Below are 19735 nucleotides of genomic sequence, written 5' to 3'. Positions count from 1 at the left end.
AGCCTATCATAACAAATGGTAGAGTCTAGATGTGAATGGCTGGGTTCGTGAGCCTGAGCTCTTCCCCGCTGCTCACCTGATTTATGAGCACATCTCCTATCCTCTTGATAAGAAAGTTCTTCTCACTTTTATCCACCAGCGACTCCTTCTTCCTCTCCAGGATCCTCTGAAGGAACTGGCTGTGGATACTGATGAGCTCATCCAGACAGGGGAACAGCTTGTCCACCGTCTGCTGCTCGAAGAGCAGCTCCGTCATCATCCCCCGGCTGTACACGTCGCTCATGATCTTGAGCGTGCGGATGTGGTGGAACTCGGTCTGCATCAGCTCTGTGAGGACAGGGAGCAGGGGGCCGGCACAAGTCATTCGCTGCTGTCACACAACTCCAGCCCAACCTACACTTTTAAACTGGGGCAGCAGCTCTTCTTCCGCTAATGTGTTCGTATCTAATGTCGTACATGGGACCTAACACATCCTGATGACAGGTACACTGGCTCTGACTAAACAGTCTTCGCCAGCTTCAGCAACTCTCACAACTGACCCAGGTCCCGTCTGCTTCCCGGGACCACGTGTGTTTTCAGAAGAGATCTCTCTGGTCCCGGGGGCTGTTGTACCACAGCATGCATATGTAAACAAACTGATTAGAATACCAGAAAGTATCTAGAATGGGGGAAGATGGGTGGATACCAGTAAGCCCCTATTTTGCACCCCCAAGTTTTTAAACAAAACCTTTAAGATGCACCATATTCAAAGATTGACTTCCCTACAATAGTTCAGCAAATCTGCTTAAAAGTAACATACCAGGACTGTGAGTTTGGCCTAGTGGTAGAGTGCTTGCCTAGCATGCACGAAAATCTGGGTTCAATTCCATGGTACCACATACACAGAAAAGGCCAAATATGGTGCTGTAGGTCAAGTGGTAGAGCTCTAGCCTTGAGAAAGCCCAAGGACAGTGCTCAGGCCCTGAGTTCAAGCCCCAGGACTGGCAAAAAGATATAAATAAATAAATAACATAACATAAAGAAGAAGGAAAAAAATCAAACAAATTAAGAATCTCACCGTAAATCACTTCTTGCTGTTTGACGATGTCTTTCTTCTGCTGTTTCAGAAACTTGGTGTCCACAATCTGGCTCCAGGACTCTGCTTCTAGCTGCTTGGAGTCAGTCTCGAAGTCTCCCATTAGCTGTCCTTCATTCATGTCTGTGCCTACTCCTCAAGATAGACGAAATTTATCTCAAAACCTTGGGTTTGTGACCACTAAAAAGCTAGAGTTTCCTTCAGATAACGGATGCTTTCCTAAGATAAATACTTTCTACACTAATACAGGGGACATCCACAGAAAGCACTCTACATAACTCAAACACAACTGAGACACAGTTCCTATGTGCAGCTGGGTAGAAGCATCCTGCTTCTAAGAGAACAGGCTTACAACTATGCCAGCAGAGCTAGAACTAAACGTGCGCACAAATGTACATTAAAAGCATTCTTCCACAGAGCCGATGGTGGCTAGAGGTTCTCTAGTTCAGACGCAGGAATGATGGCAAACACTGCCACTAACTAACGTATCGCTACAGAGGCAACATGTCTTCTTACCTTCATCAGTGAGAGATTCTGTGGACTCATTGACCTTGCAGATTTTGTTCAGTGAATCTGTTGAGTGAGACAGGAATTTCCATGTGTTTGACATGTTCTCATCATTGCCAACTCTGGTAATATAAAAAAAAAAAAAAAGATGTATACACTGTTAAATATATCCTGGTAAGCCATGGTTCACTTTTTTTTTTTTTTTTTTTTGGCTAGTCCTGGGGCTTGAACTCAGGGCTTGCGCGCTGTTCTTGGGCTTTCTCAAGGCTAGAGCTCTACCACTTGAGCCACAGTACCATTTCTGGCTTTTTCTACGTATGTGATACCGAGGAACTGAACTCAGGTATTCATGCATGCTAGGCAAGCACTATACCGCTAGTCCAAACTCCCAGGCCCTGTGGTTTACATTATTAAACATGTACTAGAAAAACTTGAACATGGCAGCTATTTCTAAGTTCTACAATGAACAAAGTCAAACTGCTTATATCAGAATCGACAGCAATATAAAATATCATTGACAATGTTTTGAAGTATTTAATATCATTATACACTCAAAAAGTTTTTAACATTTTTGTTAAACAGCAGGGTACTTTCTTCTAAGAAAGTATCCATTATAATAAGAAATTTCTGTTTAAAACTTACAGTGTAATCACTTCATTGCTGTCACCCCCCTCCTCCTAAAAATTCTATAAAACTGAGTGCTTATAGTATTTGGACTTTCTCCACCTCAGCTCATAAGCTAACATCACAGACACCCAGTGTATGTCATACAAAAGACTAACTTAAAACTTTTAACTCTATTTAAAAACCAACCTTTTAAGCTCCCCTATGGCACAGCAATTCCACTACTTGGCATTTACCCCATCGTCCAGAAACAAGGACAGACTAAATCCATAGCACAACGATGTTCATTGCAGCACTATTTACCATAGCAAAGATATGGAACCAGCCCAGATGCCCCTCAGTTGATGAGTGGATCAACAAGATGTGGTATTTATACACAATGGAATTCTATGCTGCTGTCAGAAAGAACAACATCCCCGCATTTGTAAGGAAATGGAAAGACTTAGAAAAAATCCTATTAAGTGAAGTAAGCCAGACTCAAGGGAACATAGGATCAATGGTTTCCCTCATTTGTCATAATCAGCAGAAACCTTGGGCTCTCCTAGCAGAGATTTATATTAGAACAAAACCTAGATACATAAGGCCATATAGTATGACGCTAAATGAAGGGACCTCCAGGATATAGAAACAAAAAGCCATATAATAAGTGATTGTTGTCCTTAAGGTATTATGTTATCTCTCATCTCTTTTGCTGTCCCTTTGCTATCTCATATTGTTACAGTATTTTATCTTGTTACCTGATATATTGTATATATGTATATGCCCATTTGGTTATTTGAAATCGGATAGGGAAGAGGGGGAAAAAGATGAGGGGCGGGGGTGAGGGGAAATGGGGACCAAGGCATGAGAAAGGGTATCAATGTTTGTGAAATAATGCACTTTCTATTTGGTGAATATAATGTAACCCTTCTATTAATTACAGTAAAAAATATATGGGAAAAAATCCAACCTTTTAAAGTCATAATATAAACAAACTCTGGTACCATTACTGTGAAAGGAAGACCTTTAAGGAGATCGTGAAAACAAAACAAAAACCTGAAACTTTTTTGAGGAGCAAACCTTATCTGGCACAGAAGTTTAAAGATACAGATAAAAGGTGACTGTGCATCCTTCAGTTAAGAAGTCTCCTCCAACCCAGCTTAGGAAACATGAGAGGTGTTGAGATCTAGTGCTCTTTTAAGGAACACAACAGCATTACAAGGGAGTAGGTGGGAACTTATCCCAAACACACCTCTGAAACATGGATTTAAAAGAGGCAAGGAAATAGATTTAGAAGGAAACAAAGCCGCCATAATACAAGAATGTGAAATCTTATAATGTGGGTGGTTAAAAAAAAAAGGAATAAATTGTATCTCACTCCTCATTTGTTTAAAATGCATCATTTTTCTTTTTTTCAACAACACGGGTTTGAACTAGGGTCAATGCTTACTTAGCTGTCACTCTACCACTTAAGCCAAGTTTCCAGCCTAGCCTTTTGAGATGAAGGCCCACTGACTTTTCTGGCTTCAAAGTTCCAGATCTCAGTCTCCTGAGTAGCTAGTATCACAGGCAAGAGTCACCAGATGCCTGGGTGAAAAAACATCTTTTCAGATCTCAGGTTCTTCAAAAGTGGAGTGGGGTCCTATGTAAATGCTCAAGTATTGACAATGCTTGACAATGGTGCATAAAGAGGACCCTATTGCAAAACAACAGTCTATGACAGTGCATCAGTACAACCCCAACTGTTAGTACCGCCCAACTAGGTATCAAACCATTATGTACACATCAAATTCTAAATGAACACTCTCCTCAGATGATGTGATTATTACGTCCTTGTCATCCAGAGGTCAACTCTGGTATCTCTAGACCCACTCACCCAGTAATGTTCTGTATAGAGACACTTTTGGACAGTGAGACACTCTGCTGGGATCGTCTGTTTGCAAACACGGGGGCAGCAGAAGCATCACCAGCCAGAAGGACCGCAGATCTAGGACGCTCCTTGGGCTGTGAGGCTGCAAAGGAAGATAGCACATTAAACATAGCACCACCTGTCCACACGACCTTATGCTAACTTACCTGACAGATACCACACAGAAGCAAAATGCTTTAAAATACATTAGCTCTTGCAAAAGAACAATATAAGACCACGGAGACAGTTTGGCAACAGCTACTGAACTGATCCAATAATTCTATGTCTACAACAACTTATTTTTTACACCTGTCTGAAAGAATGTGTGCAAGCCTGATTTACCCAGTTATTCAATACAGTGTTGTTGGTTAAAGCAAAAGATTGGAAATGATAAGAATGAGCATCAAAAAAAGACTGATTGGGCTGGGAGTTTGGCCTAGTGGTAGCATGCTTGCCTAGCAAACCCATCTGAACTGCTGCCTTTCAAGCTAGCACACACACTACTTCTTATGGAAAATAGTGTATGGTAATAAATAATGTGTGTACAGCACTTTCATGAGAAAACACTGCTACTGGTCAATAAAACTGCAGGCTGAAACAGCAGCCTCGGCCCACTGTGGTTGTCTTTTGCAAGTATTCGACTCTTGATGAGGAATTGAAAATAAGCATGACATTATCCAGCTACAGCTAGGCTGTCAGAAGGGACGTGGAGAGGTAGGCTGATTTACTTACACTTGTTCCTCATGATGACAGTGGGCAGGGATGATGTGTCATGTGCCTGGAGGCTCCCTTTGGGCTGCTGAAAAAAAGGACAATAAACATACGAAGACTGCATGGGACTGCCCACCCACCTCTGTCAACACTGAGATACTGCTGGTTTTCCCAAGCTTACTTGCTCACTATCCTAGGCAAGGCATTCCTCTCTCTTCTCACCCAAGTAGCAGCTGAGCCCCTGAGAACCTTGCAGGTCTTCCCAGAAAACATATATACATATTACAGACAGTACTGGGTATGAACTCAGGACTTGGTGTTTGCTCAACTGGCTTGCTTAGAAGATGTTCTACCACTTGAGCCACACTTCTAGCTCTGCTTTCTGCTATTTTGAAGATGGAACCTCAAAGACTTTTCCGCTCTGCCTGGCAGAAAAGACCCTCCAGACAGATCTCAGCCTCCAGAGAATCTACTATGTGTCAACAGTGAGAGCCATCAACGCTGGGCTTAAGTCATTTTAAACTGCACAACCTCAAAAGTAAAAGCAAATGCTGCATGTCTTGAGTCTGATTAGGGATGCAGAAGGTGCCTTCTTTACAGGAGGTTCAGAACTTTCAAAGAGAAGACACAGAGAAACTCATCAGAAATGCAACAAATTCCTGGGCCTCCTCTCAAGTATGAAATCCTGGGGGGGGGGGGGCGGGGGTCAGTGCCCAGTACATTTTCTTTTTAGTAAGCCCTGGAGGCCAGTGCACCAAGACAAATGTATCTGGTGTCCAATGAAGCACACACAATGTTGCGCATGTGTACATACAGCTGGAGAGTCTCTTCTGAGGAGGAATGAAAGCGGTCTTCCTCAAAGGGTACACACTGTTCCTTTATGCACCACTGGAAAAGCAGAGCAGTCCCCTGCCCATCATACATCACAAGTCCCTGAATCCCTGCTGCCTTCCTCATCATCCTTCATAGAGAAGGGTTGGTGATATTGCTCAGGGGCAAAGTACTTGCCTACCATTTTACCATGTTCTATGGACCTGGGTTTGATTCCTAGCACCACAAAAATAATTTAAAATAAAAATGTATAAGCAAAAAAAAAAAAAAGGAACACTACATCTGCAGAGGCAGATAATAGGATAATAGTAACATAAACATCAAAATTGCAGAGAAATGTACATTTAATAAGTAGGAGCTCTGAAAGCTTTCATTTACTAAAATTCTGAAATTCCTGTGTTAATCGAGAACTAGTCACGTTAGAGAAAAATTGCCTTTCAATTATTTTGGTTAATTTTAGTTGGTACCGTGTGATTAAAGCCAAACAAAACAAAAATCCCTCAGAACCTCAATTCTCACGACTAATCTAAATGCTTCTACTCTAAGCTTCTTCAAGCCAGAAATGTCTTACCTTCATTTTGACCTTTGCACAAGAAGCTAGACTTTCTCTGCAGCCTTTGTGGACAAGAGCACTACAATCTGAAAAGAAAGGAGAAGTCAAGGTCACAAGAAGCAACAGGCCTGCTCTACTGCAGCAAGGAGCCTGTGGATTTCTGGTGAATCTCCCACATGCAGAGCGTCCCCATAACCCAAACTGTATTTTGCAGTCCTCTCCTCAGAAGCTGGCCTGGAGTGTTATCAGGAGGAGAAACAAGAACAGAAGTGACTTCTGATTAACGAAAATATGAACCCTGCAACTTGAAGCCCAAGCAGCTACCAAAATGCAGACTTGTAGTTATGTCTTGGCAATGATCTGTATGGTGCAATCACAAGAAAACATAGACACCAACTCAGTAACAGGAGTTGTAAATTTTGTGTCACTGTACCCAATCAGTATATCCAGAGTGTGGGTCTGAACATTTATCTTCTACTTGGGATCTCAACTACCCTGACCTTTTTGCACCATACTCTGACTCAAGAGTCAGAGAAGAAAGGTGATTACAGCTCTCCCCAAACTCCCTGGGAAACCTGAGTCAACAACTTAAGTAAGGCCTCCGGAGAGATAAAAGTGACCACACAAACTTGCCAAGAGAGATAAGACTCCATCTCAGAACACTTCTGATTTCTCCTTCCCTCTGTCTACAAGGTCCACTGATCAAGAACTGCTTTTGGAAAGGCCAGTGCCAGCTCTTACTGCTGAGATGAAGTCATGAAAAAGAACTGTGCCAAGAGGCCAAAGGTGAAGATCTGCCCTTGGGGACAGCTGAGAAGCCATCTCTCCTGGGAGAGGCCCACTCAGGAAGTCAGAGCAGACACCATTGCCTGGGCTTTGTTTCAGGAAGTGTACTCATGGGTCTTGCCTTGGCCAACTCATGAAACGGGGGCGAGGAGGGGGGTGGTTAGAGGAGGGAGGAAGAGAGACAATTTCTGAAGATCAGACTATGGACTACAGGGGAGGGGAGGGGATGGAATGGTGATGGCCAGCGTGTGGGAACAGTTACTTCAAGACCAGTTGCTCCAGCAGCACCCGCCTGGTTGGTTCCCAAGTCTTTCCCCGAATCCCACCAGCCACACTGTTAGAATTCTGCTAGGTTTTTCTCCTGTTGCTCTTCTGCAGAAGACCTATTTTATCTAAGCCACTTCCAATTATCAACAGAAAATTCAGAAATGGCTATTTTCAAGAGGACACTATTACATTTAATCAGACCTCGGGAGTTTTTTCAAATTCTCAGGCCAGTATTTGAGATTTTTTAAAAACAATCCCACTCGATGAATCATAAAAACAGAAGTAACCTTTCAAATATGCTTCTATTAGAGCTATTCACATACACGTGTTTTTAGTTAACTGAGATACATCTCTAAGTCCACAACACAGCTGAAGTTTTCATATGCGCTCTCTTGTGGTCACGAGTTCTAAGTGATAAACTGTTCACACGGACGTCTGCTTACGATTCTGAAGTACCTACTTAAAAACACTCAGCTTGTTACCGAGTGGTCCTTGACTCCGTCCCCAGGTACAGTGGTTGTGCGTGGGTGAATAGAAGCCTTTTAGCCCTCCTTACATCAGGTAGTCATAAGATTAAAACCGTATTCTCCATTTGGAAAACAGATAACAACCAAGAACACAAGAATTAAAGACATTTTTTTAAGCTCCCTGCCGTAAAGCATACCACAATGTTGGAAAGATCAAAGAAAAACTATCTGCCCTTTAAATTACTTTATTTAAAAGATTTCCTAACAGCAGTGAGCAATATGCTTTCATTTCCCAAAATTCTTGAAGAAGCTCTCGGTACAGTAAGGCATGGTTCTGGACAGAGCCAGAAATTCAATGTTTTTCTGAAATTAAACCAATAAAATCCTTGCTCAAAGGAACCATCAAATAGGGAAAATGAAATGAAACCCACATGACTGAGACCTATCATCTATCTGGTGGTTCGTTCTTTTAAACTTCTGCCACCAACCACCACAGATCTTTGTTATATGCCATGTATTTTCTCTTTCAGCAAAAAAAAAAATAAGCCATTAATGAAACTAGCTTAAGAACACCAGCTTTGCTAGGCACATGCTTATAATTCCAGGTACTTGGGAGGCAGAGATGGGAGGAATACGGCTCCAGGGTCAAGCAAGGCAAAGAAAAGTTCTCAAGCCTCTATCTCAACAAACAAGTTTGGGTGTGGTAGCTAGGCAGGAGGTGAAGAGGCGTGGCAGCCTGGGGGTGGTCCTGGGCAAAAGCACTTATCTGAAAAATAAAGGCAAAAGGGGTTTGGTTCAAGGGACAGACTGCTTGTCTGGCATGCCCATGACCCTGAGAGTTCAAACCCCTGTATTATGTTAAAAACAACAACAACAAAGCAACAAGAAAACCAGCTGTGTAGATTAAGAGGAGTGACTATTCCATACTAAACTAAAGTGTGGCCTGAAGAACCACATGCCTACTTGAGGAAAGACTGACATTTGTGAGTTGACTCACTCCGCCAGAGCTCTGAAGAAGGGGGGGTTTCCAGTACTGGAACCCACTGAGTACTGCTGCTGGGGAATATGCTGACTTTTCACTATTCTATCTACTAGAGGCAGATCTGAGAGGCAAAAATCTATACGTGAAAAATGACCCGATCTTTCTTAAGGATACAGGTTGAAGAATTACCTTTCAGGGCAGTAATATGCAACTTCCTCTTATCATTTCAACCCTAACAAAGAAAAAGCAAACGAACAAAATGTTTATACATGAGCAATGCACAACGCCACAATTCTATCCACAGAGAATGCCTGATGGTGTTGGTAGGAGGTCTAACAATCCAGTGCTCAGGAAAGACAACTGGAAAAGCCTGACCATTCCGGGTGATGCGCCTGTAAGAACTGTTTTCATAAGCACACCAGCGAACAATGAGGAAGCAAAATGAAAGTGCTCTGCTTGCAAAGAATAAACTCTATTCCTCAGGCTTTCTGTTTACCTTGCTTTTCCCTAAATAACAACCTTCCTTTTTGATCAGATACCATTCTCATATAAGCAATGAACTCTAAATGCCAAAATATTGTTTGCAGTATTCTATACAGAGTTGTTTTTCATAATGAAATACTAAAGCAAAGTCATCACACAATCTAAATTCTTATGTTTCCTATTTGGATTACAGCTGGTCTATGTGTTTTATTTTTTGAATCAAGAGGAAGAAACGATTACAAAAGCACTCAAAGGCTGCTAGCACAAGAGAAAATCAATCAATAATAATCTAAATATTGTCTTACATCTGTTTTAAATAAACAGATTAAAACCCCTGACAAGATCCAAAAGCCTGAACTAACAAATTCTTTATCCTGAAGACTGACCAAGATTCCTATAAACATTTTTCTGTGGAAGCTGAAATGAATAGCCGATGATCCAAGGACAGTTTTACAAGAGAAAGAATAAATCCCTGTAAACACAGCTCTTCTCACCATGAATTCATTTAATCCTAAAGCAGGAGCAGAGTTTGGGCTACGCAAAAATCCTCCGAGAGTTTCCCTAAATTGCTTTGAAATATTCCTGACCAGAGCCTCGGGGGGCTTTTGCCTGTACTTCAGGTGTTTAACCAGGAGGAGACTGGTTGGAAGCTGTGCAGATGTTGTGCAGATGCTATCGGCCTGTTGCTTCTAGCTATTCTCACCACGGCTACCTCTGCATTCCTTCTCATAAAGGGCTCAGCTGTTAAACCATGTCTCAGACTGGTACAGGTGGGATCCAGTGATCTCAGAGATGTTGATTTAAAATGTTCTACCCTGTTCAATCCTTTAGTATCTTCATGTCGTCATGTTAAAGTGGTAGAGGAAAACAAGAGGTCAGTGTAAACCACCTTCATGTATCACCGTGAAGGATCACATGGCTCGTCTTTCTAAACCACACCTGACTGAGTAGCTGCCTCAGGTATAAAGCTTCATTTGGGGGTCAGTGAAACAGGATGATGTTCAACAGCAAAAAGTTAACTTTCTTAAGACAGGTAGGTAACTAGCTACAGGGATGGTATATTCACAGAGACACAAGAGGAGACAAAGTGAAAGAACCAGTGATGCTAGGTCTCCCAGTTACTCAGACTTTCCACTTCCTGCCAAGATAATGCTTCATGGATATGAACATGGGCTGCGGGAACTGTCTTCCAGCAGAAAACCAGGAGAAGCAGGCCATTAGTTCTTGTTTTCGGGAAAGATGATTATACACCGATTATTCCAAGACTTGACTGCTTTCTTCCTCCCCCTCCCTCCTCCTTGTTGTCGTATGAGGTAGCCTGCACAGTCTAATTATACCAATCTCATTGCCACCACCGAATGGTGAAATGACTGCAAAACTACTTTTGCAGCCCGGCACAAAGTTCAAGCCTGGGCTCCTAAGTTTCTGACTGGAAATGTATTTTTGACCTTCAGATGCTTGGAAGGTAACAATGAAGTCCTGACTCAACTATGAGTTTCTCTGTCCTCTGGCTGTTTTTGCCATTTGTGATATGAAACAGATAGCTGCCATGGTGTCATTAAAGCAGAGGACAAGAAGGCTGCAGACGGGGACAAACTTTTGCTCAGAAAGCTAAATTAATATCATCACTTGTATTTGCTACCCCAGTTTAGTCAGCGGCAGCAGAAGAGCACCATAACTGTTTGCTTCCATGGTAAAAGGTTATAAGGTGATAAGAGTGCCTTGGCAAACCTTCAGAAGGAAAGGAGAATGTGGGGTGGGCTGTTCAGTTCTTGCAGTGTGTATGGCGGTTTTAAGTTAGCACTTTTAAAAATCACTACTTCAGTAGAAACAACTTAGCCAAAAACCAGACATGGGATTTTAAGATTCATTAAGACAAAGGAAATGAGAAGAGGAAAAAAAAAAAAAAAGGTTTCCGATATATATATATATATATATATATATATAAAAAAATCCTCTCCTTGCACACATGGAGACAGCCCAGCAGTCCTACAAGCTACAGTATCCTTAGTACACTCACTGCCCAGAGAGCCCAGAAGAAATCTATTAGGTTTCATAAGAAGAGGAATCAAGACTAGGATGCCTATGGTTAAGAGACGACCCTCCTTGTCCATGAGCGACAAATGGCCTTTATATTTAAGATGGTAGAGAAAAGAAATGGTATAGTGAGTATTACACAGCACGAATATATTTAAACGTTTATACATCTACTTTGCCCTTCAATTGCAGAGCATGGTAGCTGTGACAGACCAGACAGATGGCCCTCAAAAAATTCACTGACTCTGGCCTGTGAGTGCCTCATCAAAACCAGGAACTGAGCAGATTGGCAGTAGGTGAATATGGAACATCAATGCACATGAACACTCACCTTTGGTAAGTGGATAAAGCATATGCCAAAGAATCAGACTTAAAAATAAGTGTGTGTGGTCTAGTGCTGTAACACAGAGGTACAGAGCTTGTCTGGTAAGTGAAAAGCCCTACGACTGATCCCTAGCATAGAAAAACCAAGCACAAGACAACAATCAAAGTACACATACCCCGAACAAGGATTGCTAGGCAACTATGGGGTTTAAGACTATGAATTGTTTTGATAGGGGCACAGACTTCTGGAACAGGAAGTAATCTGCGGATAATAGAGCAGAGTATTTGGAATTGGGGATGTCTGAAAAATTACAGGCTAACAATTACATATTTATAATTAATTTCCTCAATGATGTTTGAAGAAAAATATAGACAGGGCTACTCCTGCATATAAATGAGGAACAGATAAGGGGTGGGAAGGACAGGAAACTAGAAGCAACCCAGTTTTCCTGAACCAAGAGAGGCTCATCTTAGGAGAGGAACAGGCAGGCCACTTACTTGCACAATTGTAGGCGTCTTTGTTGGTGAAAGGCTTCATACACTGGCTACAGCTGATGGGACCAACAACAGGAATGGAACTGAAAGTATGTCCGTTGAGAGGCTTCTTATCTTTCTCCTTTTCTTTAGAGTCTTTCTCCTTCTCTTTAATTTTATCTTTCTCCTTCTCCTTTTCCTGCTGAAGAAAAGATTCAATAGTTAACTGAACACTGCAAGATCTTCCTGAATGTCCAGAGGGTATGTGGTCATGAGCAGTTGGTGACTATTTATCTCCATTTCCTATCTGAGGAGACTGAGGCTTAGGGATGTCTAGCAATGTACTCAGGGGCACACACCAGAAAGGGTTCCAGCTGGCATTCAACCAGACCTGGCCACTTCAAGCTCAGATCTCCTTTCTCTACTTCTTCTGCAGAGGTCCTGAGAGATTCCTTGATTTGCAAAAAGGTCACAGAGGAAAAGATCAGCGGACTGGAACCCATGCTTTCTGTCTTTCTCTTCAGACCTCTCTACTATAAAGAAATGGTACATATCTGCTAAGTCTATTATTCACATGAAGTCCTTTTGTTGAAAGAATATATGTAACACAAATCTAAGGGCCAAACCACCATACTTTTAAGCTACCAAAATAAAAAAACAGAAGGGAGAAAACCAAAACCAAATGACTCCATGCTTCAAAACAGGAAACTGTTCTAAACGAAAATTAACACTCGAAAGTCTTAACAACTCTAATAAAAAGCACTAACAAAATCTGAGCCTAAGTAACTCCCTTATTCTTTTACCTGAACTTTTCTAAAGGTATCTTTCCATGCATAAACTAAAAACTGGTGATTTTATTTTTTTGGTCAAAAAAGCTACGAGCATGACTCAATGATTAAATTTTCTACAGCAACTAGTTCATTCTCTCAAGCCTGGCAATGCTCTTCAAATCTGAATAAATGACAAATAACTAGTATCCTGTGTGTTAATGATGGCACTAGTTCTTCCAAGGATTAAAAAAACAAAACAAAACAAAACAATAAACTACACTGGCACTTCCTGTGTTCACTAGGACTCAGTCCTTTAAAGAAGTCAGGCTCTTACCTGTCCATGCTTCAGTCCTGTGAATCTCACTGTTATGAGGGGTACTTCGGGAAGCCGACCCCATTTTATTGACATGATCCAGCCCCCATGCCAGAATACGTGTTCCCACAGAAGGAGGGCTCATGCCAGCAGGGCAGAACTCAGCAGCTTTCAGCTGCCATTAGGAAGATGGTAGGAGGAAGCCAGAGACTGGTTGAGAAGGGGAAGCAGGGGGGGCTGAAGCTGCCTGTTTCCTTCAAACCGTCTTAACTATTTGAGTGCTGCTATAAGAGCATACCAGCATACCAGCTGCCTTAAAGGACACAGGAAAGGAGAGAAAGCGAGCCTTCCAAAACAGGCTGCTGTGTTGATAGTCCTTGTGATGTAGTATGGGCAATCTGACAAGGACTAAGGCCACGTTTCTCACATCAGAAGTTAAGGAACCAGATCTTCTACTCCAAATTTTATAAAGATAAGATTCATAAGAAATTTGTTTTAAGGAAGAAACGAGAGGCATACTTAACATGAGAAATAGTAATCTACTCTAGCAGAAAGGCTGATGTGCTTAGCTCTTTAATATAGAGACCACCAAAGGGAAAAAAAAAAACAGCCAGGAATGTACAAAACACCTACTCCGAGTTAGACTAAGAATTGGTCTAAAATATTTCTACCTACTGCATAGTTGTCTATGCAGAAAAGAAAGAAAAAAGCAGATACAATGGTTTAAAGAGGTTTCTTCCACTCCCTTTATGAACCTAAACATTAGGCAAATGAGTAAATACTTACAACAAGTAGACTTAGCAGAAAACAGTATTACCTCTCAAAAATAAAAGCAGAAGCTGCCAGCTTCCCGTTAGACTTCCTGTTTAGGTTCCCCAGCATTTTCATAAACATTCGAAACATTTAGCTAATAACTTAAGCCAGTTATTGGTAACTCAAAAAAGGCTTCGAGCTTATATATAGTAAAATCTACTACTATCTGCAAAATGTAAAGTTTAGTACCTACCTATGATCAATTTGCTGCCTAATGGCTGCCTAATAACTGCTTTGAATATTTAAAAGCTGCATCTTTTGTACAACTACTTAAAAGATAATTTAGAAAGCAAAAAAACCAACAAGTTATATGCTCAATAGTTTATGGTCACAGTTTAATAAACTGAATGTTGTAAGACAAGGTTAATAATTATGACTTATTTTCCAACATCATATATAAGGAAAACAGAAATCTCCCAACCATCCTCAGGTAAGTATTATAGACGTCACTTTAGTGTAAGTATTTAGAAGATGAACAAAGGAAGTAAACTAGATGTCTCCTGCTGCACACATTAAAATCTTTTTTTAACATCATGGAAATGTAACATTTTGCATAATTAAGAAAAATTTAATATTCTTTTATTTTTGTAAGAATTTAAAAGATAAAATACTCTGACTGGTAAAACTCTACTGCAGAGGCCAAGTACTGAATGAAACTCGATACAACTGGCACTGCTTCGTTATGTCCTCTGTTATTATCTTTTCCAACAATTGCAAAATGAGGATGCTTCTCAGTAGATTTATAACAATCTTATTTGCTGTTTGTTTATTCCACTCTACCAGTCCTATAATAGCCTTACTTTTTCTTTTTGTGGTCCTGGTGTTGAACACAATGCTAATGAAGTAAGAGCTCTACCTCTTGAGCCATACCACTCAACCTACTCACCACCCCCTTAGTATTTTACTTCTAGAGTCCTGCTTATTTTCCCCAGATTTGCCTCAAACTTGGGGTCCTCCTTCTTATCTTCCCAAGTACCTAGGAGTACAAATATGAGCACCTCTCCTCTGTAAATTTTTTTTTAACCACAAAGACTAGAGTATGCCAGGAGAGGAAGGAAGAGAAAGAACAAGGCAAAGGGCCACTGTGTGAGAGGATAATGTGTCTTTGCTGGCAGACATGGCTGAAGTAACAACGGACCTCTTGCCTCCAACCACACTCCTTAGTTAAAACGACAATATTCTTTCACAACTGAGCTTGGTTCCTCTTTTAGTCTTGGCTTCAAAATTAGATCTTTGAGGGTTGTTCCAGCAATGGAAACAAACAACAAATTCAAACACCTGGATTACCACCCATGTCTCTCTATCAAGTGTGTAAATTGCCCAGATAACCAAGATAATTAAGATAGCATCTTTCATAGTGATTAACTTGTAAATAGCAATACTATACTAATATTACTAGTAACAGATTGTGTTTAAGAGTAACCATCAAAGGACAAGCAAAACTTTAAGAAGTTCTGCCTTATTATCCAACCTTATGACCTGAGATATACTTTTCTATGCCTCACAGAATAAGGAGATGTAAAGGTTCCAGTTTGGGGTATATGCAGGCTGTGAGATGACTGACTGAAGTGGTCGCACAGAATGCAAAGGGTGACACTTACTCTGCTCTTCTTACTGCTGGACATTTTGTTCTTGATATAGCTGAAGGTACGGCTAACTTTTGTTCCACTCTTCCCTTCAAAATCTTTCTTTGAGGGGCTTTGTGGCAGGAAATTGAAGTTCTCTTCTGTTATACTAAATGAAAACAAGAAGATTGACTTTTTTAAAGACTACAAAAGCTAAATGGAAAGCCCAATAGTAGACAGATGCCACTGAATGATCACATGATATCCAATGATTTCTATATTGCCAAAGCCAGGTTACGTTTTCTTATAGCATTCATCGATACTGCATTATAAACTTTTGATTGATCTAACAAAGAGCTTGTCAACTATTCAGTGATTATTTTATCTGAAACTTAATTAAAAATAGCCTTCAATCCATAAACTTCTTTGTAACAAATAAGTGCTTGAAAGAAAATCTATATAGGTAATGATTAACAGTACTGGTAATAAGGTTTGCAAAACAAAATCTATGAATGAGGAGGCCACACACCTTTTCAAGCCTTTTTAGCACAGTGTGAGCTATTCCGTGAAGTCATGCCCAGTTTTAGAAGAGAAAGTAATCAGAATTCAGGCAGAATGTGGAAAGATCCATTTTATCTACTTAAGTAGTTCAGGAAGCCTATAGAAAATCTAAGCAGGAAACTGCTTACAGTGGTTGGCTTTCTTAAACACTGGGTACTTAACAGTCAACTGTATGGGACAAGCCCATGGCAGCACTTTGCTTAGGGGCTATTTTGGAACTTCCCACAGAGTAGCAGTATTGGCCTCTGAGAGAGCAGGCAGAAGCAGAACCACAAAGGGCCTCTTAAGAGCCACCTCTATGTATGTGATGTTTACAAAGATAGAAAGGAAAGGACATGAAAACCACTGCTGCAGTAGGAAGCAAAAACTACAAAAGCAGCTTCATGAAGAGAAGCACTCAAAGTAGTCTTGGTCACTGAATTGCAACTCAATGTCTTTGCAAAAAGGAAGGCAACTTCAACTGCAGGGCAACAATCAGAAGCTCAGTCTTGCTTCAATTAGAATATTTAATTTCATAACCATGAAAGAAATAAAAAAAATAAGAAGTTAGGACAAAAATTTTTCTCTGCTGTTAAGCACAGACCTAATTCAGGACTCAGCAGCAGTATGTATCTCAACATTGTGCCTGCCCAGAACACATGAGGCACATGAGGGTCCTTGCTTTTGACTCTAGCACTCTTCCTCCTCTCTTTTAAAAGAATTATTCCGGGGGGGAGGGGGAAGGGGTGCCTAGTGGTAGAGTGTTTGACTAGTCTGCACAAACCCCTAGGTTTGATTCCTTGCTTACCACATACACAAAAAAAGTCAGAAGTGGTACTGTGGCTTAAGTGGTAGAGCACCAGCCTTGAGAAAGCTCAAGGACAGTAGCCAGGCCCCAAGTTTTTTTTGACTAGGGCTTTCATTTGTTTCCTTATGCGCTCTCCCTCCTCCCATTACCCTTTCTTTCAAATGCTGGACATAGGACCAGGGTCTCATGCATGCAGAGCAAGAACTCTACCACTGTCTACACCACCAGGCCCCAGCTTTAAATTTACAATGACTAAGACTGTAGCAGCACTGCAAGAATGTTCTTTCCCTGTTCCCATCCTACTTCTTTCCTCTTCCTTCTCCCTTTACCCTCTCCTCTATGCTATGAAACAAAATGCTGTTAAGACTTATGAATTAAAAATCCCCATAAGCAAAGTGTGCTTTAAATCCATGTGAGGTTTGGAAGAGTCTCACAGATTTTTTTAGTACTTGGGCTGGCTTTGAACTGTGATCCTCAGATCTCAACCTCTTGAGTAGCTAGGATTACAGGTGTGAGCCACCACACATGGCTACATGTGAGTTGTTTTTTTCTGGGGTGGTTTTTTTTTGGCTTTTTATATTTCTTTTATTTTTGTAACAGGTTATTACAAAATTATTTTGCTTAATTCTTAAGCAAAAAATATAGCATAGGCTCTATATATAAATAATCTCAGTAATCTAAGAAATTGCTAAAAGCAATAGTCATGGATTACTTATTTAATAACTGGTGTATATTTTGGAGAAATCACATTACCTTGTACCTCAGTATTTCTGCATAAAAAGAATATGCCATTGTCTCTGTCTCTCATAAATGAACCATACACGTGAGTTTTTATATGAATAAATGTGAATGACAATCCTTACCAGAAGGACAAAGAAAGAATTAAACTGGAAAACTATTGCAGATATTACATTTAAAACATTTAACCTTCATTATTAAATCAGTTCTTTATGAAATAGCTTCTAATAATCATTCCTATATTAACACAAGAAAGAACCCAATGGCCTCAAATAATTTAGTATGCTTAGTTAAAAGCTATAAGTTTACATTTATTTTTTATTTCATTGTGAAAAAAGCATCCAAATAAACAGTACCTCTCGGCCAGGTTAGCACTGGTGTTGTGGAAGGGCCGTGAATCTAGGGGGGGAAAAAAAGCGAAAAACCATGACTTTTACCCTGAGGATAGGTATTTACCAATGTTCAGGTTTCATGGATCACCTTTGTGAGAGCCTCTGAAGCAATAACACAAAATAAGACAGCAAATGCTGTTTTGTTTGTTCCCCCTGCCACATGCACACATATACATCATATACTTCTACTAAAATCCAGCACACTGTGCTATTTCGCTGAGAATTATTCAGATTAGTGGTCAGGAAGAACCATTAGAGAGGGCACCTAAAATTTTGGCCCTGCTGCTAATTTAGGATAAGATGTTTCAATTTCAGTTCCTCATCCATGCAATGAAGTTATTAAACTAGAGGGCAGGGGGCCTTTTCCAGGCTAAGTGATAAAATGAATGGGGCAGATTCTTCTTTCTACAGGAACATTCATGGAAGTAGGTTATTAAAACTCTAAGGTTAATGAGACTATAAGTCATTAGCTGGAAAAACATTGTTCTGCTTGACTCTATACTGAAGATTGAGTACCAAGGACTTAGAAGGAGCAGTAGCCAGAAAACAACAAATAGTTTTCAATCTTTTTTTTTTTTTTTCGGCCAGTCTTGGGTCTTGAGCTCAGGGCCTGAGCACGGTCCTTGGGCTTTCTCAAGGCTAGAGCTCTACCACTTGAGCCACAGCACCACTACTGGCTTTTCCTATGTATGTGGTACCAAGGAATCAAACCTGGGTCTTTGTGCATGCTAGGCGAGAACTCTACCACAAGGCCAGGCTCTCAGCCCCCTGGTTTTTGACCTTTAGTGAGGTCAGATACAGACTGCTTGCTCACTATGACTGTTAAGAAGTCAGTTTCAAGGCTTCAATCTGACAGAGGATTAAAGATGTTTCATAATAAGATTGGCAGCATTCAAAACTCAGACTAGATTCTGAATAGTAATATAGAACTGTAGCTACTGTGGAGTGACTTAAATAGCAGGTGGAAATAATATAAATGAAGCTTCAAAAAGAGTTAAGTTTTCAAAAAACAATTGCCTTCTGCGTTTTCCTCTTTTCCTCTAGCTAGGGTTCTTCCCATCCACCGTCTTAGGATGAATGGTAAAACAATGGCCATGAGTGAGGGAAATGCTCACAGATAAGAATAAGGGTATCTGTCCTCTGTCCTCGATTCTGTACAACGCAGGTATGACACTCAGCACTTTCACCTCATGTCTCAGCTTAGAAAAGTCAAGAGGGTACTTTAGATCGATGGCTTTGAAGTTTTTTCCTACTCAAGGGGTCTGATTAAATTCAAGACTTTGCTGCATACCTTTACACAATTACAGAGGGGAGAAAATATATCTGTCATTAAAGTGAACCCATAAAACATTAGTGAAAGTAACGTTTCAACCAGATTTTTTTTTTGAAAAGGAAACCTTCAGGCTATATACCCATAGACTTTATACCCATAGATCTTATACCCATAGACTTTAGATGGTAACTATTATACACAGACATGGCTAATTGCTTTTCAGTGTGTGCCATTAGACGCTGGTCCTAAGAATGCATTGCTTTGCACATAGTATGGTTTTTTAGTTCATAAGTTTGTGAAGGAAATAATCAAAGAACAAATACACACCCAGAAAATACAGATAAAATATCTCAATAGTACTGACGCCTAACTTCCCGGAGGCTTGCTCTGATCTATATGTTCACAGGACTCATGCGTATTTTTAAGATAGTACAAATTATGTATACAAACTGGAGTTCAATGCTGGGCCACTAATGGCTCACACCTGTAATCCAAGCTCTGGTCAGATAGACTT

At 40.6% G+C, this 19735-nt stretch overlaps 1 protein-coding gene across 2 annotated transcripts in view; it reads right to left on the bottom strand.

Moving 5' to 3' along the window:
• The window catches only part of Akap13 (A-kinase anchoring protein 13), a 149452-nt gene that overhangs the window by 15874 nt on the left and 113843 nt on the right, over positions 1-19735 (bottom strand). The window contains exons 16-24 of one of the 2 annotated variants that reach the window (XM_090321513.1): positions 17913-17955; positions 15507-15639; positions 12034-12208; positions 6208-6275; positions 4827-4893; positions 4062-4197; positions 1592-1704; positions 1058-1210; positions 77-327 (exon numbers count right to left, since the gene is read on the bottom strand). In XM_090321513.1, coding sequence (XP_090177639.1) covers positions 77-327; positions 1058-1210; positions 1592-1704; positions 4062-4197; positions 4827-4893; positions 6208-6275; positions 12034-12208; positions 15507-15639; positions 17913-17955 — 1139 coding nt within the window. The remainder of the gene's footprint in view (positions 1-76; positions 328-1057; positions 1211-1591; positions 1705-4061; positions 4198-4826; positions 4894-6207; positions 6276-12033; positions 12209-15506; positions 15640-17912; positions 17956-19735) is intronic. The other variant, XM_090321515.1, reaches the window with a different exon arrangement.

Source organism: Megascapheus bottae, chromosome 30 (assembly GCF_031878675.1).
Source record: "Megascapheus bottae isolate mThoBot1 chromosome 30, mThoBot2.hap1, whole genome shotgun sequence".
NCBI classification, from domain to species: Eukaryota; Metazoa; Chordata; class Mammalia; order Rodentia; family Geomyidae; genus Megascapheus; species Megascapheus bottae.
Note: the sequence above shows the minus strand (reverse complement) of the source record. Positions and strands in the feature narration are given on the sequence as shown.